This window comes from Pelobates fuscus, chromosome 1 (assembly GCF_036172605.1).
Source record: "Pelobates fuscus isolate aPelFus1 chromosome 1, aPelFus1.pri, whole genome shotgun sequence".
Lineage (NCBI taxonomy): Eukaryota > Metazoa > Chordata > Amphibia > Anura > Pelobatidae > Pelobates > Pelobates fuscus.
In genome coordinates, this window is record NC_086317.1 from 265814690 (window position 1) to 265841680 (window position 26991).

Consider the following 26991-nt stretch of genomic DNA (forward strand, 5'->3'; position numbering starts at 1 on the left):
AACTTCTTCTCTGTTTCTCGAGATGGTTGGTACATCTAGTAGTTGTATTTCCACAGAGTCCGCGAAGGGCTCCATCTCTGAAGCATTGGAGAGGGTGTGAGTTTGTCCGTCATTCTTCACGATGAGTTTGAAGGGGAATCCCCACATGTATTCAGCCCGTGTTGGTGAAGGGCTAGTGTAAGGGGTTTGAGATCCCTTCTTTTTTTTGAGCTTGGTTGGGGCTAAGTCCTGAAAGAAGGTCAGGTGGGAGTCCTGGTAACGCGGTGGGTGATCTCTAGCAAGAGATAGTAGCTTTTCTTTCACTTGAAAATAGTGGATGCATATGATCACGTCTCTTGGGCTCATGGTGTTGATGGCCGGAGGACGTAGTGCCCTATGGGCTCGATCCATTTCCATGTCTCTGGTGGAGAGCTCAGGGGCCATAGATTTGAAGATGTCCCTGAGCGTGGCTGTGGCGAAACCGACCTCGCCACTGGGCATTGGAGGAGCCTGGTTGCCCGCCTGCTGCCTTTAGACTATGGCCCCATGTTGAAACGCTTGATTTTCCCCTGCAAAGACACGAAAGCCGCGTCATTCGGTGCTTGCCCTGTTTGAGCAGTGATAACCCAGATAGCTATGCCATGGAGCCCATTCGTATAATGAAAGACTATGGGAAAGACTTTGGCTCCATTGCAATTGAACTGTATGTGTGTGATCTAAGCGCCATTCAGTAATAATGTGCACTCAGATCTGAGCTATCTGGGGATAAGTTGAATGTACCTGTTTTATGCAATGGCTGCACAGTTATATATTTTTATGTATTTTATTGTCTTTTGCTGCCATGTGTTCAATGGAGTTTTGCCTCTGTCCTTGGAGATAATTGGATTACTTCCCAATTATCTCCAGGATAGAAGACTCTGTGGAACTGGTTTTGGGCAGAAAAGCCATGCTTCATTTGGTCACAAAGGACTACGATCTATCTTTTGAACCACTGGACCAATTTGTATGATTTTTACGTATGTTTGTAGTTGGAGTATGCTGATTCTGAAAATGAATGGCATGTATATTTTGGAAGTTATTAATATTTTGTAAAACCTGTATTTCTCTACCTGTGATAATTATATTAACCATTGTGTTCAGTAATCATATCACAGGCAGAGGGGAGGATTTTGTGTGGGAGTGTCTGTGTGTATTGTACGGATTGATTGGTTGTATTTCAAAACCCTGTGGGCAGTACTATGTTTGTGGATTGTGAATAAAAGAAGCTGTATGTGCCAGTACAGTCAGTTCTGCTTGACCTCAAAACGAAGTGTCGTCTCGTTATTGGGGGAATTGGATTGTATGCTGATTGCCAGGAATGTAAGCTAATTGTATGCTTTTCTTGTTCAGCTGTTTACAGCATTCATATGCTTGAGAGCATTTGTATGCTTCTCTGGTTCGGTGGTTGTGGTGTCTGCTGCAGTGCTTGGAGTCCTCAGGAAGCGCTAGGAGCATCCTTCAACGGAGGTACCCTGTCGGGGTGCCCGTCGATCCGTTACAGTGGCAATAAGTAACTCGGGAGTAATGGTCTCTGGCAAGCCTTGTTTTGAGATCCGGACCTCTTTTTAGTTGGTGCGCAAGGCCAAGGCCTCCATGTCTTCCTTAAGGTCTGCAATCTGTTTACCCAACTCCATGACCACATGGGCCTTGATATCCATTGTGGCATCCCTTAACATGCTTCAGAGGACTCCGATGATGAATGGAGCCGGCGGGTCAGGCTGAGTGTCATTCCCTTCTGACTCTGATTCAGAGTCTTCTGTGCGTTGGGAGTTGGTAGGCCTCCGCTTGTCTCCCGTTGTGTGGAATAGTGAGGCGACCGATGGTGTGTGGTCTTTCCTCTTTTACCCGCCGCCCATCATCGTGGAATTTGTAGTGGGCTCTGGGAGGTTCGTGGGGTTTGGAGCCGTGGATTCAAGCGTCCATCTTCGTCGAAGGCTAGGCTCAGCCCCCCACTATAACAATTTTAACGGCACCTTTAAGTCTCTGACAATGTCTTTACCATAATCTAAAATAAAATTGGTGTCCCCTGCTATAATTAATCTACCCTTGACATTCTTGGAAACCTTATTAACAATTTTTTTCAAAAGCTGAAATTGGTCAGAGTTAGGGAAGTAAACGTTTGCCAGAGTGTATTCAACATATTTAATAATTCATTCCAAATCCCAAATATGCCTTGAAAGGCAAAGTGGTACTGAGTGGGTAATCATTGTTGAATTCCATCAACAAAGTCTGGATTTTGCAGTGCAAATGGCCCATTATGCAGCTGGATGCTTTTGCATCATTGGTATTGTCCTTTTGAAGTTTAGTGAATACCCATGCAAATATCATGTCCAAGTTTACTTTTATTAACCTTCTTTACACGGTTTCACAGATGGATTCTGCTAAAACCACAAAACAAAAAACCCAGAAAAAAACGTTGTTTAAACATATTGCCTACTTGCATATTTCTTCCAGATGCATTATTTAATACTCTAGCAATCCCAGTAAACAAAGTAAGTAGTCACATACCTGCCCATGTTTCTACATGAAGTTTCTTCACATATATGCACATAAAAAGTGCAGCACACATTGAAATCTGGGAAATTGTGTTTGCCCAAGCCGAGCCTCTGTTGATAGAAACACAATAAAGAATTAAAACATGGATTTTAAATCATATTAACAGCAGACGGATGAACATGATTTCATGTTTAAATACATAATTGTCCTCATTAGCAACAAATGCACTGCCCATTACTGTGAGTTTTATTGCAAGCTTCAGGAATTTTACCGGAATATTGGAGGAAGGCAGATGTTGTTCCTATATTTAAAAAGGGTTCAAAATCCTTGCCTGGAAATTATAGACCTGTGAGATTACCCTCTGTGACTGAAAATATTTGAAGGGTTATTAAGGGATAATATTCAGGAATTCATTCGCAAGAACTTTGTTATTAACAATAATCAGCATGGTTTTATGAAACATAGGTCATGTCAAACAAACCTAATTGCATTCTACAAAGAAGTAAGTAGAAGTATAGATCAGGGTATTGCAGTGGATGTGATCTTGGATTTTGCAAAGGCGTTTGATATGGTTCTGATACCGGAGAAACTGACGGAAGCCAAGCACAGAGAGATGGACACAGGTTTCTTCAGGAAGGAAGAGATTCTTTATTCGGTTCACCGATCGGGACTCAGAGGGATTAATGTCACCAAAATACAACAAGTTCTGAGCCCCGGACAATAGTGCAGGCTCCTTATATAGGCACATAACTCCTCCCATAATAAGCTCCACCCGCACATTCTCATAACCAATCAATACGAACAAGAACTAACTTCCTGCTTGACCGCATGGCTTGTCCAGCAAAATGGAGCAGGGGAATACTATATCTGGTATTCTCGCACATGCTCCGTACACTACTGATCGTATCTTTGCCACGTGCAACCAACCGACCGATACGTCAGCATATGCACGTACACATGCCACGTGGTAATCTCGGCCTACTAAATTTATTTTTACCGAGATTCCACCACAGTTCCTCACTACAGGCTAGTGTTCAAACTAAAATAAATCAGTCTAGATGAATATTCTTTTTCTTGGGTAGAACACTGGCTTAAGGATAGAGTACAACGAGTAGTTTTTACATCCAAGATGCATTATCTTGCACTTATCCACATTAAATGTCAGTTGCCACAGCTCTGACCATTTTTCTAGTTTACCTAAATCATTTGCCATTTGGCTTATCCCTCCTGGAACATCAACCCTGTTACATATTTTTGTATCATCAGCAAAAACCATCAAGATCTTCTGCAATATCACTAATAAAAATATTAAAGAGAATGGGTCCAAGTACAGATCCCTGAGGTACCCCACTGGTAACAAGATCTTGCTTCGAATATACTCCATTGACTACAACCCGCTGTTTCCTGTTACTCGGCCACCGCCTTACCCATTTAACAATATTGGAATGCAAACTTAAAGAGTGCAGTTTATTGATAAGCATTCTATGTGCAACAGTGTCAAAAGCCTTACTGAAATCTAGGTAAGCAATGTCGACTGCACCACCTTGATCTATTATTTTAGTTACCCAATCAAAAAAAATCAATAAGATAAGTTTGGCATGATCTCCCTGACGTAAACCCATGTTGTCTCTGATCTTAAAATCCATGTGATTTTAGATGTTCAACAATCCTTTCCCTTTACATGGTTTCCATTACCTTCCCCACTACTGAAGTAAGGCTTACTGGCCTATAATTGCCCGACTCCTTCCTAATACCATTAATCCATTAATGATTTTGCTAGTACACCACTAAGCTCTTTTAATAACTTTGGGTGTATTCCATCAGGCCCCATCGACTTATTTGTCTTCACTTTTGACAGTTGAAATAGAAGCTCTTATACAAATATATTCGGGGCCCATACAAACCATTATGTAGAAATCTATTCATAAACAGATCTATCCACAGGTCACGCAATTAGGCTGGAAGAACAGGCTTTAACTAAACCCAGTAGATTTTAGTTGTGTCGAGTAAAGCCTCCAGTAGATTTAGTCGACTACAGCCTCCAGTAAATTTAGTCAACTAAAACCTCCAGTAGATTTAGTTGACTAAAGCCTCTGTGATGGACCGCCTGGCACACGGACCAGGTGCCTCCGCAAATTGATGCACCTAGTGATCACCGAGGACTCCAAGCACTCCACCAGACACCATCAGCATCGTAGACCCCACAACTGCCGAAGCTTGGTTGGGGTCTCGTCGTCCTCCACCCACCCTGGACCCAAGTCCAGGATCCAGCTTCCAGTGGGTGGACCTCTCCTAGTTCAGAGAGCGTAGCAGGAACAGCTCTTATAAGAGCTAGTGATTATACCCAAGGGAGTATTGTGATATAGCAATACCCAGAGTGAATGTAGTTCTCCAATCCCCCAAACATGAGCCTGAACTTCATGAATGGTAAAACGAATCTCAGTTTAATGGGAGTCACATCTGGACTTATATGACAATCCCCATGCAAGGGGTATGCCCACATAGACCTGGTGGTAGACTCATTTACAACTTCACAGACCAATAACAATGAGGTTACAAGGCACGTCACTCCCTCACACAGCACACTATCCCTCCCCTCTGCATGGGAGGTAATTGAGTCAGATACTGTATTAACGCAATTATCTCAAGGCAGAAAAACATATATTTATATAAGATGCCAAAATTACCCCAAAACCACATAAAATCCCCACAAATGTTACATCCCCTGATAGCCCTGATCTGGGTGACCAACATATCCAAAAATCACCCAGATCAGTTCAGGGGTTCAGGAATTCTATGGAAGTCATTTATTTGACCGACCGCAGGCATGGTCCCATGCCCAAAACAGTTCCAGAGAACCAGGGCTTGCGGTCGGTCTAGTTCGGTAATTTGAAAACAAACAAACTACTGAACAGAGTCAACAGTCTTACCCTGGAGCTTGTTCCCTTCATCCAGGCGAATAATCTTACCGAACAGTGCCCTTCTAAGGTGTATAGAACCGAATGCAGGCGATGATGGAAGTTCAGCTGTGTTGGGGAGTTTCAGTGTCCGATTTTAGTTCCATGAGATTCATTCCCAAACACCGCAGCCTGCGTTAATGCGAACAAGATGGCTGCCACCTCGTGGCTGTCCATAGGAATTGCAGCCACCCAGAGGAACATTTAGAACACTGCAGTGAGAAACGTTCCAAGTTGTTAATAGATGCTAACAAGCTCCAAGGTGGTCTCTGATTCGTGCGGTTGTTCGGTAAACTAACCATATAGTCCCAATTGCATGAACAGAGCCTGTTTAAAGTATTTTAGCCAGGTCTATTACAAGGGCCATAGTCACAGGGTAGGAGGCTGGCAAACAGGCCCCTCCAAAAGCCAGTGGCAAGGTTACTTTCGTCACAGCCTCCAGTAGATTTAGTCGACTAAAACTAGACTAAAAGTAAAAGAATTCAGATGACTAAAATACGACTAAAATTAATGGCTTTCTAGTCAAAATGAACACTGGTTAATGCTATGTAATTTAATGATCATGACCTCTTCTCTTTGCCAAATTAAGATATGTCCTAACATGACTTCATTGAAAATCTGAAGGATAAATGTGTACTTATTAATATTAGGGATACGGAGCAGAGAATTGTGGATGTAGAGATGCTACTCCATTTTATCAAGACTGAGAGGTTTGACTTGTTCAAGAGGGTATGTTATTGTATTTTATAGATATAGCAAGCATATACTTTAATCTTATTAACTCTGCTGAAAATTTTTATATTGGATTATTAGGATTTTATATATCTATATATGGCACCCATTTTTGGACTTGAACTATGGAAGTTTTAACTAAAAATAATATATACCTCGGTTACCTCGTATACATAAGAGAAGACACAAAACTCTGTCATGGCACGATTCTTGAAAAGTCAAGAATCTAATGAGCTATTTGTAGCCCAGACACAGAGAGAGAGTTTATTAATTGAGAGATGATTTTATAATTTTATGTAAACTTGTACAAGGCACTTGGAGTTCAGGTGCTAGGTATATTGTAATTAGCATATAATTAGCATATAAAGCTGACATTGTGGATTTTAATATGACACGAATATATATATATATATATATATTTATATATTTGTGGTCACGGCATAAAGCCGTAGTATCAGTAACATAAGACAAACATAGAATGGAAAAGTCAGTTGTGGTGTGCCGGAACTGACGATGAAATAGGCCTGAAATAAATGAGGGCCTACCTTATAAATTGCTTATAAAAGGAGGTGTGGTGGGTGGGACAACTCTCCAGACCTAACAGGTAATGAGGGAAGGGCTGGTGCTCCTTAAGAAGGGGAACCAAGCCCCTCCTACAACTTCAGGCCACGCCTTCCATTTGTGGTCACGGCATAAAGCCGTAGTATCAGTAACATAAGACAAACATAGAATGGAAAAGTCAGTTGTGGTGTGCCGGAACTGACGAGGAAGTAGGCCTGAAATAAAAGAGGGCAAAAATATATAAACTAGTTTATTCATCCTACAAAACCCAACATAGCATATTACATATTCATAGTCTTGAATGCTAGGCGTACTTCTTGTATTGGCTGAGGTATGTATCTGGTGTACGCCATGGATTTCCATCGGCCCAAAATTTTAATGATGTGAGCTGGGATATTCTTTTTAGAAGCGGTAGTGGCGGCTCCTATTCTAAATGAGTGACCAGAATAGTTGGCCGGGTTCAACCCTAACCGGACCAACAACATCCTAACATACACCATGAGCTTACTCGTAGTGAGCTTATTACCGTGTAAGGACAGGAGTGGTAGTGTAGGAGCCATAATGCGGAAGGCAAGAAAATTGTCGAAAACTTCCACCGGACACCATTTATTATTAGTGGGGTAATAGGCGATCGTGACCATCTGTCCTTTGGCGCTAGTTTTGGTGTGGTGTAGGGATAACAGATAGTGATCTTGTACCTTCACCAGATTCGACCTAGCGATGAAGTTGGGTGAGTTATAGTTAGTGGTGGTGAACTCTTTGGGCCGAAGAAAACAGTAAAAGGCTAAATAGATGGCTGTTTTAATTATACGATTAGTATGTGCTTCGAAAGGTGAGGTGTCTAGTAGATTTGACAATGACTGAAACAATAGATCGTGGATATGTAGTCTGGATGGTGAGGGTATAGGAGTGGAGTCTTTAACCCCTTAAGGACCAAACTTCTGGAATAAAAGGGAATCATGACATGTCACACATGTCATGTGTCCTTAAGGGGTTAATACTTTTAAGTATGGCTTTGACTTGGTAGGATGACAGAAAGCGTTGTCTGTTAGGCCAAGTGGTGAGGATGTGATGTTGAATACCCGTGACATACAACTTAATGGTATTGAATGATAGTGTTAGCTGAAGGTGGCAAAAAGAAATGAACGCAACAATAGTTTACATGGCAAACTGGTCAGTGATATTAAAGTCCAGCAAGAATTTATTGAAAACGTGAAAAGCCCTGCCTTCCTGGTGTTATCAGAAAGATCGAGTTGCGAGAGTTGTCTCCCATGCCATACGCCTTCCTGGTGTTATCAGAAAGATCGAGTTGCGAGAGTTGTCTCCCATGATAACTCTTGTCATGTGCCGGAACTGACGAGGAAGTAGGTTAGCTGTGTTTTGCAGCTAACCGTGATAAGTGGTCAGCAGCAATATTGAGAATATTGAGTTCTTTTAGTCCCAAACCATCTCCTGCCACTGCGGTACCGGAGTTGGTATCAGGGTAGCCGTTGGTAGCGCTGCCCAGAACTCCTGAAACCGAGACCGTGATAAGTGGTCAGCAGCAATATTGAGAACCCTTGGCACATGAATGCAAGTTAAAAGAAAACAGTGTTTTGCAGCTAACCATGTGAGAGTCCTCATAAACCGCATGATGGCCAGGGAAGAGGAACGTCCTTTGTTTACAATATGGCACGTTGCCATGTTGTCCGAGAAGCAACACACCATATTCCCAGACCAGCAAGCTCCCCACCTAGCTGCTGCTACGATTGGGTAGAGCTCAAACAAGGCTGACGTGTCCTTGAACTTGGGGATCTCAGTAATTTCCCCCGGCCATTTACCCCACATCCACTCATTGCTACAAATAGCGGCAAAACCTGAAGTGCCAGCGGCGTCCGTTCAGACGGACACCGAATTCTCTGACCATACCGGGATAAAAATGCTTCTCCCATTCCAATTGAGCAAAAATTCCCTCCACATACGTAAGTCCGCTGTGGCATGTACATCTAACGTAATGCGTGGAAAAAGGCTAAGCAATCGGGAAATGAATGCTCTCCCTTGTGGAATAATTTTCATGGCGAAATTGAGCAAACCCAACAGGGATTGTAACTTTTTCATATTACATGAGCCACCTACTAGGTAGAGGTTGATGGCCGCCAGGATACGTTCAATCTTCTCTCCGGGGAGGCTAGCCTGCATATGCACAGAGTCCAGCACTACCCCCAAGAAGTTGATGATCGTATCTGGACCTTCAGTCTTTGTCAGTGAAATAGGTACTCTTAATTGTGTAAACAGTCGCGTTATTGACAGGAGGCTACTAGGAGGTACCAGGTTACTTTCTATGGTCAGGAAATCGTCCAGGTAATGTATGACGGCGGGGCATTTACAGATGTTAGAGAAAAAATGGGTCGCAAGAGAATACTGAGAACGGGCAGCAACTGAAATAGCCTGCCCTTCGGTCGGTCACCGCTCAGTTCTCAAGCTGTGTTTTGCTCATCTTGTGCCATTACAGAGAGAACTTCTCTGAAACATATCAGACTGGTCCCACCCATACGGGCAGTCCAGATCCGAAATGCCAGCAAGTTCCCTCTGCACGAGAGACACAGCAACCCCAGACGATCGTTTCAGCCTTGTAAGGCATCATCAGTGAGGCATAGCTGATATCTCCCTAGGCACCGTGAGCAAGGGGTCCACGTCTGGATTATCCCTTAAACTTGTGGAGAGAAAAAATGGGTCGCAAGAGAATACTGAGAATGGGCAGCAACTGAAATAGCCTGCCCTTCGGTCGGTCACCGCTCAGTTCTCAAGCTGTTTTTTGCTCATCTTGTGCCATTACAGAAAGAACTTCTCTGAAACATATCAGACTGGTCCCACCCATACGGGCAGTCCAGATCCGAAATGCCAGCAAGTTCCCCCTGCACGAGAGACACAGCAACCCCAGACGATCGTTTCAGCCTTGTAAGGCATCAACAGTGAGGCATAGCTGATATCTCCCTAGGCACCGTGAGCAAGGGGTCCACGTCTGGATTATCCCTTAAACTTGTGGAGAGAAAAAATGGGTCGCAAGAGAATACTGAGAACGGGCAGCAACTGAAATAGCCTGCCCTTCGGTCGGTCACCGCTCAGTTCTCAAGCTGTTTTTTGCTCATCTTGTGCCATTACAGAGAGAACTTCCCTGAAACATATCAGACTGGTCCCACCCATACGGGCAGTCCAGATCCGAAATGCCAGCAAGTTCCCTCTGCACGAAAGACACAGCAACCCCAGACGATCGTTTCGGCCTTGTAAGGCATCATCAGTGAGGCATAGCTGATATCTCCCTAGGCACCGTGAGCAAGGGGTCCACGTCTGGATTATCCCTTAAACTTGTGGAGAGAAAAAATGGGTCGCAAGAGAATACAGAGAACGGGCAGCAACTGAAATAGCCTGCCCTTCGGTCGGTCACCGCTCAGTTCTCAAGCTGTTTTTTGCTCATCTTGTGCCATTACAGAGAGAACTTCTCTGAAACATATCAGACTGGTCCCACCCATACGGGCAGTACAGATCCGAAATGCCAGCAAGTTCTCTCTGCACGAGAGACACAGCAACCCCAGACGATCGTTTCAGCCTTGTAAGGCATCATCAGTGAGGCATAGCTGATATCTCCCTAGGCACCGTGAACAAGGGGTCCACGTCTGGATTATCCCTTAAACTTGTGGAGAGAAAAAATGGGTCGCAAGAGAATACTGAGAACGGGCAGCAACTGAAATAGCCTGCCCTTCGGTCGGTCACCGCTCAGTTCTCAAGCTGTTTTTTGCTCATCTTCTGCTATTACAGAGAGAACTTCTCTGAAACATATCAGACTGGTCCCACCCATACGGGCAGTCCAGATCCGAAATGCCAGCAAGTTCCCTCTGCACGAGAGACACAGCAACCCCAGACGATCGTTTCAGCCTTGTAAGACATCAACAGTGAGGCATAGCTGATATCTCCCTAGGCACCGTGAGCAAGGGGTCCACGTCTGGATTATCCCTTAAACTTGTGGAGAGAAAAAATGGGTCGCAAGAGAATACTGAGAACGGGCAGCAACTGAAATAGCCTGCCCTTCGGTCGGTCACCGCTCAGTTCTCAAGCTGTTTTTTGCTCATCTTGTGCCATTACAGAGAGAACTTCCCTGAAACATATCAGACTGGTCCCACCCATACGGGCAGTCCAGATCCGAAATGCCAGCAAGTTCTCTCTGCACGAGAGACACAGCAACCCCAGACGATCGTTTCAGCCTTGTAAGGCATCATCAGTGAGGCATAGCTGATATCTCCCTAGGCACCGTGAGCAAGGGGTCCACGTCTGGATTATCCCTTAAACTTGTGGAGAGAAAAAATGGGTCGCAAGAGAATACTGAGAACGGGCAGCAACTGAAATAGCCTGCCCTTCGGTCGGTCACCGCTCAGTTCTCAAGCTGTTTTTTGCTCATCTTGTGCCATTACAGAGAGAACTTCTCTGAAACATATCAGACTGGTCCCACCCATACGGGCAGTCCAGATCCGAAATGCCAGCAAGTTCCCTCTGCACGAGAGACACAGCAACCCCAGACGATCGTTTCAGCCTTGTAAGGCATCATCAGTGAGGCATAGCTGATATCTCCCTAGGCACCGTGAGCAAGGGGTCCACGTCTGGATTATCCCTTAAACTTGTGGAGAGAAAAAATGGGTCGCAAGAGAATACTGAGAACGGGCAGCAACTGAAATAGCCTGCCCTTCGGTCGGTCACCGCTCAGTTCTCAAGCTGTTTTTTGCTCATCTTGTGCCATTACAGAGAGAACTTCTCTGAAACATATCAGACTGGTCCCACCCATACGGGCAGTCCAGATCCGAAATGCCAGCAAGTTCCCTCTGCACGAGAGACACAGCAACCCCAGACGATCGTTTCAGCCTTGTAAGGCATCATCAGTGAGGCATAGCTGATATCTCCCTAGGCACCGTGAGCAAGGGGTCCACGTCTGGATTATCCCTTAAACTTGTGGAGAGAAAAAATGGGTCGCAAGAGAATACTGAGAACGGGCAGCAACTGAAATAGCCTGCCCTTCGGTCGGTCACCGCTCAGTTCTCAAGCTGTTTTTTGCTCATCTTGTGCCATTACAGAGAGAACTTCTCTGAAACATATCAGACTGGTCCCACCCATACGGGCAGTCCAGATCCGAAATGCCAGCAAGTTCCCTCTGCACGAGAGACACAGCAACCCCAGACGATCGCTTCAGCCTTGTAAGGCATCATCAGTGAGGCATAGCTGATATCTCCCTAGGCACCGTGAGCAAGGTGCCTAGAGAGATATCAGCTATGCCTCACTGATGATGCCTAACAAGGCTGAAATGATCATCTGGGGTTGCTGTATCTCTCGTGCAGAGAGGACTTGCTGGCATTTCGGATCTGGACTGCCCGTATGGGTGGGACCAGTCTGATATGCTTCAGATATGTTCTCTCTGTAATGGCACAAGATGAGCTAAAACCAGCTTGAGTTCTGAGCGGGGATCCACCGAAGGGCAGGCTATTTCAGCTGCTGTCCGTTCTCAGAATACTCTTGCGACCCGTTTTTCTCTCTCCATAAGTTTAAAGGGTAATCCAGACGTGGACCCCTTGCTCACGGTGCCTAGAGAGATATCAGCTATGCCTCACTGATGATGCCTAACAAGGCTGAAATGATCATCTGGGGTTGCTGTATCTCTCGTGCAGAGAGGACTTGCTGGCATTTCGGATCTGGACTGCCCGTATGGGTGGGACCAGTCTGATATGCTTCAGATATGTTCTCTCTGTAATGGCACAAGATGAGCTAAAACCAGCTTGAGTTCTGAGCGGGGAACCACCGAAGGGCAGGCTATTTCAGCTGCTGTCCGTTCTCAGAATACTCTTGCGACCCGTTTTTCTCTCTCCATTTACAGATGTTAAGCAGCATCTAGCTCAACGTCTCAGCAAATATATTGAAAATCCTAGGGCTGCTTTTAGAACCAAATGTGAGACGTGTGAAAAAATAATATGAATCATGCCACTTAACACCATGTAAATGCCAAAGGGATGGATGGATAGGGAGTAACTTAAAAGCGTTTACAATATCCGTTTTACTCAGCCATGCCCCTACCCCGGCCGAGAGGATGGCAGTGACGGCATTATCTATACAGAAAAAACTAGTTACGGCGCACTCAGACTTGTAAAAATTCATAAGAAGGCTACTATAAAACGCCTATCTAAGAATAAATATGGGGATTTAGTTCCACCATATGGCCATATGATGTTAAGCCCACCACTGCTTCAAAGTACCCCAATAACAGTGAGTCCTACGCTAATTACAAAATGTGGGAGACAAATTAAATAGTACTGGTGCTAAACACAAGCTACAGTGTATTGAATTAATTTCTATGTAAGAGCAAAGTGAGTATACAATAAAGAGTGATAAAAGCAACTAAAAACAGTGTAACAACTAAACAATTAAAGTGTTTAGTCTAAAGAGATCTCAGAAGCTGGGGGGCCTGGTTGGGGTGCTTAACCCCAAAGGAATCTGGTCTGGATTCCAAATATACTTGCACAGAGAAGAGATTGGGGGCACACCCGAAAGATGCATTATGCAAGAAAGGTGCTGCCGCAGTGACCAAAATTCATACAGAAAAAACTAGTTACGGCGCACTCAGACTTGTAAAAATTCATAACTAAGAAGGCTACTATAAAACGCCTATCTAAGAGAATAAATATGGGGATTTAGTTGATGTTAAGCCGACCACTGCTTCAAAGCATAATCTATGGTCGCATATTGGAGGGAAAATTCTTCTGATGGGATTAACAAATTTAGACTTGGGGTATGTGATGCATGGGGAGCTGACAGGTCGAGAATTAACCTTTGTTTATTTGAAGATTTATTTGTGACCAGACCTATTGGGTTAGTTCTCCAAACCGTGAAGGGTGGGTAGTCAAAAGGACCTAATAAGAAACCTTGGTCAATTTCTTTCTGTAGGAGTAGATCAATAGCGTCGGGTGCTACTGGGGCTGTCTGTAAGTTTTTACATTCCAGGATTCCCGTAGGCATGTGAATAATACCGTGTGAAACCCCAAAGTAAACCCTGCTACCAAAAAATCAACTAGATGTGGTAATGGGTGACCACACAAAAGCTCTTTCAGTAGGGAGACATTAAGAAATGATAAGTACTGCTTAGGATATAGTTTATTGGGGCACATTACTTTGGAGTGAGCCCTGAAACATTGGGAGCAGACATGCAGAAGTCTGCAGGCACTGTATCCGCAAGTGCCAGTGTTAAAATTGTTACACACTTGCGATTTTCCCAAGAACACAATATCAAGGCCTAGCTTATCTTTAAGCACCCTGCCTGTTCTCCCTGTGGGCACCACATTAGTAGGAGAAAATGCAGCATTCACCTCTGGAGAATTATGGCACAGATTAGCAGTGTGGAGGAGTTGGACGAGCAAATGGCACAAGTTTTTAGGCCCGCAAAGTGTCGGCAAAACAGTTCTGTATCAAGCACACCCCAATCAGCTTGATAATTGAACTGAGATAGGGCGGCCGACGACTTTGCGGAAAAGGCACGGTGGTAGTCGTAAAAAGAGGTACCACCGTACTTGTCCCCCAAATCCACCAGCTTGTGGAGATACAGGCCCAATTCCTCCATCCTATCCGGGTATACAGAGCATATCACATCTCTGTATATCCCGAAAGCCAATACAAATTCGGGAATAGATAGTTTCCTATTCAACCTGGGATCTCTGGACTTCAACACAACCGACACATCCCCATATGCATAGGTCTTATTTCAAGGACATCCTGCGAGGCTATAAGAAGTGATACCAAATTGATATCCTTCCCCTCCAAGATGTCCTTTTTAGTGTTTGCAGGCACCATGTGTGCTGGGTTAATGATGTGTGGGTCTTTCAGACCGGTTGGTATATTACCCGGTAGGGGGTCCAGGCGCACCGTAGCGACAGGATTGCCTGAAGCAGCAGATGACCGTTGATGGCTATCTGCATCCATCTTGTCGAGCTTGTCCGTAATACGACCCAAAGAGGTCAGGACTGAGGACAAAACCGTATGCAGATCGGAAGACTGGCTGCCACTGGACCCCTCCCTGCCCCTGAGTTATCAGTCTGTGTATTCATCAGCCTGTGTAATTCTGCTTTCCTAGCCGTAGCAGAGAAAGGAATATTCCTTTTTCTTAATTTGGCAGTGATCCTGGGAATAGTCCATGCCCTGAGTGATGCAGGGCTTGCGTTGTCGTCACCCCGGGATGGCGTGACCGATCTAGCCGGTGTACTTGGGATGGACAACTCTTCCCCGCCTTCAGGGTCTTGTGACATGCTACAACATAAAAATAATAAATTACCTGGGGTCCTACCCAACTGGCTGGTGTAACTAAATGCCAAGTGGCGAAAGAATTACTTAGTAACGTGGCAGGTGAGGCCCTACTAGTTGGCAGGCGGCTTTGAGAGGCACTATCTATGATTTGGCTCGTGTGGGGTATGTGGCCATTGGCATTATGGCCTCTCAGTGACTTGTAATAGCATAAGACAGAATGGACGTGACAAGTGAGGCCCTCTCTATGCAACCAAGCGAGGCGGCTAGCTATGAATTGGCCCGAGGGAATGCCGTACCTCTGAAATGAGGATAGGATGTTGGCCTCGCGGGACCACTACTTAAGGCGTAGAAGGCCAGAAAACATACCTAGAGGCTCCTATGAGTGTGCCAGTATATCTCTACCCGAAAGGGTAGGAAGGGCGGGAGAAATAATTTGCGAAAAACATGACGTACTTGATGAGCAAGTTGCCAGATAGTATGATAAGGTGATACAGGCGATCTGTAGTAACCTACAAGAGTAATTTGTGTTTGTAAGGGTAATCAATATGTACCCCTTACTCCCCAGCTATTCTGATACCTACCAGTAAATACGTCAAAGTAGGGGACTGGAACCAAATACTCAAAAAGAGCAAGGATGCCTATACCTAGTAATACAGAAAAACACAAGTTTTGCGTGACCAATAAGGGATAATCAATCGTGATTACTGACCTATGTCAAGTGAAAAAGTTGGTAGATTAGCAGCCCACCGTGGAATTGCTGTTGAATACTGAAAACATAAGAGGTCCATAATCATAAGAATGCTAAGCATTATATGTGACCATATGTCCCGTATGTATTTTACTGATACTAAAATGGTGTATGTGTTGATTATAACCAAAGGTATACCGTATTATTGGAAACAATGCTCCTTATGGAAGAATTTCCAGACATATACCCTACCAAAACCCATATGTGTCATAATTCCTGCAACAAAAATGCTCTGTAACATGTAATTGTTCCAGCCGTGTATAACATATGCCTAAAAATATGCTATGGTAAAACCTAAATAAAAAATGCATTAAATGCCATATGTCATAACTTATACAACCACTAGGGGTCGTGGAACCATAATTTAAGAGCAAACAGTAACAGTAACCAGCCACCAGAGGTCGCCCTAGTGCCTGTAACAAGTTTTTAACCTCTAATTAAAAGCGTTTCGGCAAACGAACGGTCATTAACATGACCAGAATGTACCGAATTTTACGCACAAAATAAAACTATGAACATAGATAAGTACTGTATAACAGCCGTAACCGAATGCCGTTTATTCGTATGATTAAGTATCGAACTGCTACCGTACGTGTAATCGTCGTATAGTGATGACGAAAAACCGGCCGTGCCTAAAATTGCGACGGCCGTGTAACTTACGATTTTGTCGCACAACCAAATCCCGCGACCTCCAGGCCTAACGGTGAAAGCCAGCCAGCAGAACCCGGAGGGGACAGGACCCTGGAAGCCGACCACGAAGACACAGGTAAGCAGAATGGTGTCAGGAACGACCGGAAGTGCCGATCTCTCTCCAACAACTCGCCAGACCTAACAGGTAATGAGGCCACAACTTCAGGCCACGCCTTCCATATATATATATATATATATATATATATATATAATAACAATGGAAGCTTGGCACTCTCCTTGCGATGTATTAAAGTGAAAAAAATCTTGCCTGGGTGCTGTATCCACAAACGTCCGATATGTAGAATAAGGAAAAACGGGATGCAGTCACAGGTCTTCTAATTCGTGCAGATGGTGTTTTATTAAATGGTACAATACATATAGAAATCAATCGATGTTTCGACCCTGCCGGGTCATTTTCAAGATCACTATATGCAAAAAACAATTAAGCTTATATAAGAAATATAAAGTAATGAACTTACCAATGGGTAGAGTAAGGTGCCACTGACCGTTACCACCCGGAAGTGAAAGGAAGCCGCCAGTGACGTCAGACGTCTAGACGCACTGCGGGGAGTGTGTGGTTACCATGGTGACCAAAAAGCTGTGTAATGAGCGTGATAGTTAGATATCGGGTGTCGTGTCACAGCATTGGAAATTCATTGGGATAGATCATGTCCCACCTTTGGATTGTGGTGGTGACAGATCTAAGGCCCTTTTACAGAGGGAAGCCTACTGGATCCACTTCTTGGACACAGTGGCCCCGAAAGGATTAAAGCGGCACTGTCATGCCGAACTTACCTTTCCCCAATCGTTTTCTCTTCTCCCACTCTCTCAGGATCTGTTCTTCTTTTCTTCCTATCTGCTATAGTTTTCTTTAAAACTTAAGAAAAAGTAGGGACTACTTCTCTTCTGGAGGTTTCCTACGCAGTGATCAGCGGTGACCAGCGGAGGAGCAAAGTGTGCTTCTTTTCCGGTGGTCACAGCAATTTTCCCATGATTCTTAGCTTTCCTCCCTGTTCCCACGATGCTTCCTGTCACTTAGACAGAACGCCGGCAAAACTGCCGAATTGCGTTCTAACAGTGTCTCCATTCGTGTTAGAATGCAATTCGGGACTTTGTTCGGATCGGAATTTCATTCGAATGAATGAAACTCCGATCCTATTCATTGCTGTGGCTGCATCTTGCAGCCGCTTAGTAGATAACTCCCTAATTCCCACGGTATTAGGGAGCTATCTACTAAAAGGCTGAAAGACCTAAATTGGTCTTTCAGCCAAATTTACTAATACTAAGTAAAGATTACTAGTATTAGTAAATAATATGCCCCTACTCGCTATACCGAGAGTAGGGGTATGTCTAGTAAGCAGTGAGCAGCCTGTGGCTGCTCACTGTAAAAAAAAAAAAAACACACGAAAAAACAAAACAAAACCTATTGGCCCCACCCCTACTGTCCTGCCCCCACCCCTGCGCGGTGGGGACTATAAATCACAATGGGGGGGACCTATTGTCCACCACCTGCCCCCACCCCTGCGCGGCGGGTGGTGGCCCTAAATAAGGATAAGGGGGGTACCTACTGTCCTCCCCCCTGGCCCCCACCCCTGAGCGGTGGGTGGGGGCCCTAAAAAACAATAAGGGGGGGGACCTACTATCCTCGCCCTCTGGCCCCCACCCCTGAGAGGTGGGTGGGGGCTCTAAAAAACAATAAGGAGGGGGGACCTACTGTCCTCCCCCCCGGCCCCCACCCCGGAGCAGTGGGTGAGGGCCCTATATAAGAATGGTGGGGGGGGGGGCTACTGTCCTCCCCCATGGCCCCCACCCCTGAGCAATGGGTGGGGACCCTAGAAAACAATAAGGGGGGGGGGAACCTACTGTCCTCCCCCCCCCTGGCCCCCACCCCTGAGCGGTGGGTGGGGATCCTAAAAAAAATTCCATCCCCCAATCAAGGTGACTAAGGGTCCCAAGCCACTAGTCACCCCCCCTCCACCCCCAAATAAAACTATCCACTATCCCCTACCTACCCCCCTCACCCTAAAAATAGTGAGGGGAAATAAAATAACTAACCTGTAAAGAAAAATTCAACTTACCATTCAACGTCTTCTTTTTTCTAAAATCTTCATTTTTCAGCCCCCAAAAAGGCCAAATAAAAAGCCATCATACCCGTCGAATTTAAAATAAAATAAAAAACCCGAGCGCAAAAAAAAATCCTGACGAAAAAGAAAAAACCCAACGCTTAAATTAATCCATCTTCACCCATGGAGGGCTCCGCGCAGTTCAGCAACATCTGGGGGGCCGCAGGTTGGACACCCCTGATCTAGACTTATAGGCTTTATGTTTCGTGATACATTTGTAAATATGTGGATACTTTTTGTCCATATTCTGCGTTTATTATGTTATGTATAAAGCGTTTATTATGTTATGTACACTGATATGATGTAAATACTTATTTTGTCCGTGTTTATTCATGCTATGATATTATTTATCTATTATGTCGCACCCCAGATCGAGTAGTTTGTTTGCACGTTATTCAGCACTCACTGTATATTCACTTTTTCCACACGTTTTTTTCTTTTTTGTATTCCACTTTATTATTTCTACTCCTAAGGGGTGACCCCATATATATGGACAATCAATAGTCTGAGTCTCTAGATCGGTCTTACTTTCACAATTCTTCCAATGCTGTGACACGACACCCAACATCTAACTATCACGCTCATTACACAGCTTTATGGTCAACATGGTAACCACACATTCACCTTAGTGCGTCTAGACGTCTGACGTCACTGGCAGCTTCCTTTCACTTCCGGGTGGTAACGGTCAGTGGCACTTCACTCTACCCATTGGTAAGTTCACTACTTTATATTTCTTATATAAGCTTAATTGTTTTTTGCGAGGATTTATATGCTTCTTCAGTTTGGTGATTGTGGTGTCTGCCACAGTGCTTGGAGTCCTCAGGAAACGCTAGGAGCATCCTTTAACGGAGGTACCCAGTCGGGGTGCCAGGCGATCCGTTACATTGGTGGCAGCGGTGGGATGGCGTCCTAGTGCGAGGTAAAGCAGTTCGGAGACACAGTTCATTTGGAGTTACAAAGTGAGGGCGACGCTAGTGTTCATACAGCATCCCTGTCTACATAAAGATTTGGGAAAATGGGTTTCGTGGACCCCTGGGCAACACACTCACCTGAGGAAGAGAGTAAATTAGAATGGAGAGATATTGCCCAGAAAGAACTATGTTACGATGCAGTGGAGGAAGTCCAGTATCAATGGCAGCAGCGCCTTCCGGGTGTCACATACCAGTTGGAGGAACAAATGGCCTGGCGGATGCCGCTTCTGGGAGACCAACCCAGAGGAGAGCGGGTAAGACAACTTGAATACCTCGTGGAAAGGGAACTGAGCCTGGACGCCTCATACCGGGCACTGTGGTGGTGCACTGTCCAGCCAGAGACGTGGAGGGCAGTGGGCATCCAGCCGGAAGGGGAGAACTACACTAGCCCAGGCCTGTTGTGGAAGGCCTTAGCGGAAGATGTCGACTTTGGCAGTCCAGCAGAATCACGGTACTGGGATATCTTGCATTACCGAGGTGAGATGTTACAGGGCCCGAGATCTATTGGACTGGGAGAAGACCTCCGCCGTTTCGCTGCCATGGAACGAGAGCTGGAGATGGACTATGTAGAACTATTAAATTCATGCCAGCATGGACGCAGACCGGGAAAACTGGGTGGCGGACCCAGACCTGCAAGCCTACAGCTGGGAAAACGTGGCCGAGGTACCCCCTGCTTCACTACCAGCTGCAGAAGTAGGGGATCTCATGGACTGGTCCTGGAGAGACCCACAGATGGCAGGTGGAGATGGGACCGAGATCTCTCTACCGGCCCTACAGGGATACCGGCCCTACAGGGATGCGGTAAGTCAGTCCAGATCCCCAGCGGCAGAGCACATTATTGGAAGGGGAGACAGTCGGTGCCCCTCTCTACCAGCAAAGAGAGTGTCAGGGAGAGGAGCCGGTTACTCCCTCACCCCAGCAGCTGAAAGCGTGTAAGGGAGAGGAGTTTGTTACCCCTTTCCCCAGCGGCAGCATAGCCCACCAAGGGGAGACAGTAAACCCCACAACAGTGCAGATGGGACCGTAGTCTCTGCACCTGCACCACTGGGGATATGGACAGTCTGTCCTGGTCCCCAACAACAGGACAATGTATTGGTAGGGGAGGCAGTTTGTTTTCCCCTACAACCAGAGAGGGTGTCGCAGGGAGAGGAGCCTGTTACCCCCTATCCCCAGCAGCAGCGTAACCCATCAAGGGGAGACACTAAGCCCCTCACCAGCGCAGATGGGACCGTGGACTCTGCGCCCAATCTACAGGGAGTACGGACGGTCAGTCCTGCTCCCCAGCGGCAGAATATTTTACCGGGTGGGGAGTCTCGTTTCCCCTCCCCAGCGGCAGCCTAGCCCACCAAGGGGAGACAGTAAGCCACAACAGTGCAGATGGGACAGTAGTCTCTGCACCTGCACCACTGGAGATATGGACAGTCTGTCCTGGCCCCCAACAACAGGACAATGTATTGGAAGAGAAGGCAGTTTGTTTTCCCCTACTACAAGAGAGGTCGTCGCAGGGAGAGGAGCCTGTTACCCCTTCTCCCCAGCAACAGCTTTGTCCAACCAGGTGAGAGAGCACCCTGGTTACCTTTCCACCAGACTATGGATTTCCAACTGGACACATGTGGCAGGAGAACACCGGGATAGCTACACCGGGTGAGAAAGGCCGACCGACTATCAGAGCCCCAGACCGATTGAAGGTCTGGAGTCTGGATAGTCTCAATGGGAAAGGGGAGAAATGTGGTGGAACCCGCCTCGACACTGGGCATTGGAGAGGCCTGGCCTCCTACCTGCTGACTATGGCCCCTGGTAAAGTTGTAAAACTTTTGAAAGCAATATTTGGGCATATTGTATTTTATTGTGCGGCTACTGGCCCTTTAAGCACAGTGAATGGACTTTTATTGTACTGTGCTGGCCTTTTAAAAACAGTGTATGGACATACTGAAACTTTTTGGACACTTCCTCTTCCCCTCCCCCGGATCCATTGTTCTCCAGCAGGGTGTTGTCCCAGGGACACTGCCAAACCAGTAGGAACTGGTTTGGGCAGGAAAAGCCATGCTTGCAAGTGAAAACAAAGGACTTCGACCTAACCATTAAACCCCTGAACCTATTCAAGTGAATTTTGGATATGTGTTTGTCCCCAAGTTATACTGGTTAAAATAATATAAGTTTTATGTATATACGATGTTAACTCACAAAATTATAAAAATGTATAAAAAGTGTAACTTTTCAGCTTGGAGATAATTGAGCAGATACGGTAATTGACTCAATTATCTCCTAAGCTGAGGGGAGGAATATGCTGGGTGTGTTTCTATTGTCCCATTGTGTCTGATTGGCTGCTGTAATCGCATTGTATGTGTTGTAATGTGTTTATTGGTTGTTCTGCAAAACCCCGTGGGCAGTACTATGTTTTGTGGATTGTGAATAAAAGAGGCTGTATGTGCCAGTACAGGGAGTTCCTGTTTTAACCCTCAAAGTGAAGTGTCGTCTCATTCTTGGGGGAGGATTTATTGTATGCTGTTCCAGTTTGACTATGGTTTCCTATTCAACTGTCTACAGCATTCATATGCTTGAGAGGATGTATATGCTTCTTCGGTTCGGTGATTGTGGTGTCTGCCAGAGTGCTTGGAGTCCTCAGGAAACGCTAGGAGCATCCTTTAACGGAGGTACCCAGTCGGGGTGCCAGGCGATCCGTTACCCAATAATAGTTAGGTTTTTAAGCATTTACAGGTCTGAGTTCACCTGTAAGAAGTAGGGATGTGCATGGGGAAAATATTCGGTTCGGTTCAGCATTCCGATATTCGGGACTTCAGGTTCGGTTCAGCACTTTGGTACTTTGGAACTTCGGCAACTTTGGAATTTCTTGACTTCGGATGTTCCCTTGCAGTTGCCTAGTAGATACCGTATATACTCGAGTATAAGCCGACCCGAATATAAGCCGAGGCCCCTAATTTTACCCAAAAAAACTGGGAAAACTTATTGACTCGAGTATAAGACTAGGGTGGGAAATGCAGCAGCTGCTGGTAAATTTCTAAATAAAATTAGATCCTTAAAAAATTATATTAATTGAATATTTATTTACAGTGTGTGTGTATGAGAATGCAGTGTGTGTGTATGAGAATGCAGTGTGTGTGTGAGAATGCAGTGTGTGTATGAGTGCAGTGTGTATATGAGTGCAGTGTGTGTATATGAATGCAGTGTGTGTATGAGAATGCTGTGTGTATGAGTGCAGTGTGTATGAGTGCAGTGTGTGTGTATGAGAATGCTGTGCATGAGTGCAGTGTGTGTATGAGTGCAGTGTGTGTATGAGTGCAGTGTGTGTATGAATGCAGTGTGTGTGTGTATGAGTGCAGTGTGTGTGTGTGTGTATGAATGAAGTGTGTGTGTATGAATGCAGTGTGTGTGCATGAATGCAGTGTGAGTGTGTATGAGTGCAGTGTGTGTGTATGAATGCAGTGTGTGTATGTGTGTGTGTAATGCAGAGTGTGATGCAGAGCCTTGGTGGGGGGTGGGCATTTTTATTTTTTAATTATTATTTTAATATTTTTTTTGTTTCATTACATTTTTTTATTATTATTATTATTATTTTATTTTATTATTATTTTTTATTTTATTATTTTTATTTTATTATTTTTTTATTATTATTAATATATATACATTTTTTCGTCCCCCCTCCCTGCTTGCTAGTTGGCCAGGGAGGGGGGCTCTCCTTCCCTGGTGGTCCAGTGGATGGGCACTGTGGGGGCTGCAGAGAGATGTTACTTACCTTTCCTGCAGCTCCTGTCAGCTCTCTCCTACTCCGCCGGTCCGTTCAGCACCTCGGTCAGCTCCCAGTGTAAATCTCGCGAGAGCCGCGGCTCTCGCGAGATTTACACTGTGAGCTGACAGAAGAGCTGAACGGACCGGCGGAGGAGGAGAGAGCTGACAGGAGCTGCAGGAAAGGTAAGTAACATCTCTCTGCAGCCCCCACAGCCCCTGTCTGTATTATGGCAATGCAAATTGCCATAATACAGACGATTGACTCGAGTATAAGCCGAGTTGGGGTTTTTCAGCACAAAAAATGTGCTGAAAAACTCGGCTTATACTCGAGTATATACGGTAACTCCCTAATTCCCACGGTATTAGGGAGCTATCTACCAAAAGGCCGAAAGACCTAAATTGGTCTTTCAGACAAATTTACTAATACTAAGTAAAACTTACTAATTATTAGTACATTCTATAGAGGGAGTAGGGGCATGTCTATTAAACAGTGAGCAGCCTGTGGCCACTCACTGTTAAAAAAAAACCCAAAAAAAACCCTCCCCTCCCGATGCCGCGTGAGTGGGGGCTTTTAAACTGAAGGGGGGACCTATTGCCCCCCCAGGCCCCAACCCCTGAGCGGCGGGTGGGGGCCCTAACGTAAAATAAAGGGGGGGGGGACCTATTGTCCTCCTCTGCGGCCCCCACACCTGAGTGGCGGGTGGGGGCCCTAAACAAAAAGGCTACTCCCCAAGGTGACTAGGGGTCCCCAATCACCCCCTCTCCATAACAACACTCTGATTGGTCGATTGAAAGTAACCAACCAAAGTTATGAGTCAAGTTACACAGCGTGGGAAAATCCTTCCCCCGCAGTGCGGAACTCCTTCCCCAGTCTGCGCAGTGGCCTCCATGGGTTAACATGGATTATTTTTTCAGCATCTGTTTTTTTTTTCCCATGCTGTGTAATTTGACTTATAACAACACTCTGATTGGTTGATTGAAAGTAACCAATCAGAGAGTTATGAGTCAACTTACACAGCTGTGTAAAATGACACAGAGCACTCTGATTGGCTGGATTTCAAGCTAACCAATCAGAGTGCTGTGACAGGTAAATGTAGAGACTTACCTGTCAGTCTTTTCATTTACCTGTCAGAGCACTCTGATTGGATGGCTTAAACCAAACAACCAGAGTGCTCTGAGCCTAACTGCAGGGCGGGGGAAGGCTTTATAAGCCTTCCCCCACCCTGCGGAGCTCAGTCTGCGCGGTGCCCTCCATGGGTGAACATGGATTATTTTTTCAGCGTCTGGGTTTTTTTTTTTTTTTCGCCTGATTTTTTGGGTGCTCGTTTTTTTTGTTTTTTTTTTCAAGTACGGCGGATTTTATGTGTTTTTATTTGGCCTTTTCTGGGGCTGAAAAAAAGAAGATTTTTGAATTTGGGAAAACCACTTGAAGCATTTGTTTTGTTGAGATTTTTTGGATCAATTCATTCTAAAATCATTTGTTTTCAGTAATACTGCGGAATTTAGATTTTGGAAGCTTCTGAATTCTGAACATTTATTTTATGGATATTAAAACAGAGACTCACTCCTAGAACAATGTTTTTTTGGGACTTGACCACCAAATATGGAAGCTGGTCCCATGAGAGGAATTACACCACCAACACAAGTTAGATATAGAAGGGTCAAAATCATGAAGTTTAGTTAGCATTAGATACCTAATGTATATGCACACAGACAACAATAATTGATAAAATATAATTCTCAATAATAAAAAAATACTATATAAGTACCATACATAAACATAAAATAAATTCTGATGGCAATGACGTAAATAAACAACTGCAGTCACATAAATAGAGAGCCAGAAATAAGAAACCACAATGTAGAATACAATTATTGATAGTTTAGCATACACTGTAACACTGTTACAATCAAACAGCTCAAAAATGTAGTCTGTTTGCCTTTTTTTTTTGGGGGGGGGGGGGGGTGTTATAGACTCTGTGTTGGTTCACCACTTACATAGTGTTTTTTATAATTGAGAGTTATATTTGATCAATTACTGTTGTCTGTGTGTATATACATTAAATATTATTATTATATATTATTGGTTCACATTTTATCAATAGAAGTGCACACACTAATACGTTTTGAATATTAATTTTCTTTCAAGTCGCTCTCATAGATGTGTAGCTGCCCACATTGATTTGGTATTTTATATGATTCTGTGTTAGGTCACCCCCTATTTTATTTTTTTTTTATTTTCTGCATTATGTACCACCTAGAAAGTAAATCCGGCTTCCCAAAAAGTTACTTGTAAAGCACATGTGAATGCCTTCCAACAGTTACACCACTGATCTGAACAGCCATGTCAAAGTCAGATTACACAAATTAAGATTAAACAAATCTAAAAAACATTTATAAACTTCGTTAGATTGCATTACTTGGCAAGCCTCTCAGCTAGAGGAATTTATTTAGCACCCCCCTTATTCATCCCTAATCCAGCCAAGACCAGTCCTCTAGTGACAGAAACAAGGCATCATTATGTAGTAGTAGAGTGACTCCTGATACTGGAGCCTGTTCTGCATGCTCATACTGATCAGAGTTCCTGTCTTCTCCCCCTGTCAAGATGTTGCAAAGTGAAGAGATCTTCCAACTGCACATGTGTACATTTGTGAGGCATAACCAACACACTGTCATATTTGCCAAACGGCAACTCCCTCAATGTCTTCCGGGTTTCGCCGATCGATCACTCCACCCACGCATCTAACATCAGACGGAGACGTGTTAAAGGGAAGTTGCTGCGACTTTGAAATTGCTCGGTTAATTTGTTCCTCACATTTCAAAGTTGCTGTCTTAGCTTCCTCTTTGCTATACTTATGTGTACCAACATCTGCTTCACTCCTCGACTCTGCTGATCTCTCTAATTCCCAGACTCTAGACTGTTATTTGACTACTGTGTTCTATTAAAATCAAGCATGATGTCTGCTTTTGCTTCATAATAAAGAACCTGCCTGCTGTCTGCTAGCTGACTGATTGCTGCCTACTTGAAATAAAGAGTTTTCTGAGAATCATCCTGTTATGTACATTATGTACAGGATACCCATTAAGTGAAAGTTCATATATTCCCAAAAGGTATTCAGTTCCTTTAATCACGTTATTACTGCATTATCACTATTGTTTTACTTCTTAAAGTGATATACTCCAAAACGTTATACCTCTACAGTTGCGTTCCTATAAATTAGGATTGGAAGATTATAACACACACTATTTCAGTATTTCTAGTGATAGGAAATCAATTGGTTAGATAAGTATCCTCACCCCCCACCTCCCCTCATCCACGCTGCAGTGGGTGTGGAGAGCATGAGACAGAAGAAATGGGTAAATATGAAAAAATATGATAAAATCATATTTACGTACTTTTTTTTTTAGCCTGCAGAGGGAAGCAAGTGTCCCATTCAAAGCTAAATATTTAAATTGAAAAATTAAACAAGGTAATGGGTAATTACAGATTAGATATTTTCAAATTGATGTTGGCAAGACCAAGAACATTTTAAGTTAACAGACCCCCACATTTTCAGTAGTTAAAAGTATTTAAAATACATGTGGGAAGGTGAGGGGTAAGTAAACCTTATGCAAATTTTGGTTGTAAGCCTTGTAAAAAC

At 44.5% G+C, this 26991-nt stretch overlaps 1 protein-coding gene across 1 annotated transcript in view; it reads right to left on the reverse strand.

Annotated features, from left to right (window-relative positions):
• Window positions 1–26991, reverse strand: part of LOC134565935 (multidrug and toxin extrusion protein 2-like) — a 177925-nt gene that overhangs the window by 86484 nt on the left and 64450 nt on the right. The window contains exon 8 of the mRNA XM_063425667.1: window positions 2527–2624. Within this exon, the coding sequence (XP_063281737.1) occupies window positions 2527–2624 (98 nt within the window). The remainder of the gene's footprint in view (window positions 1–2526; window positions 2625–26991) is intronic.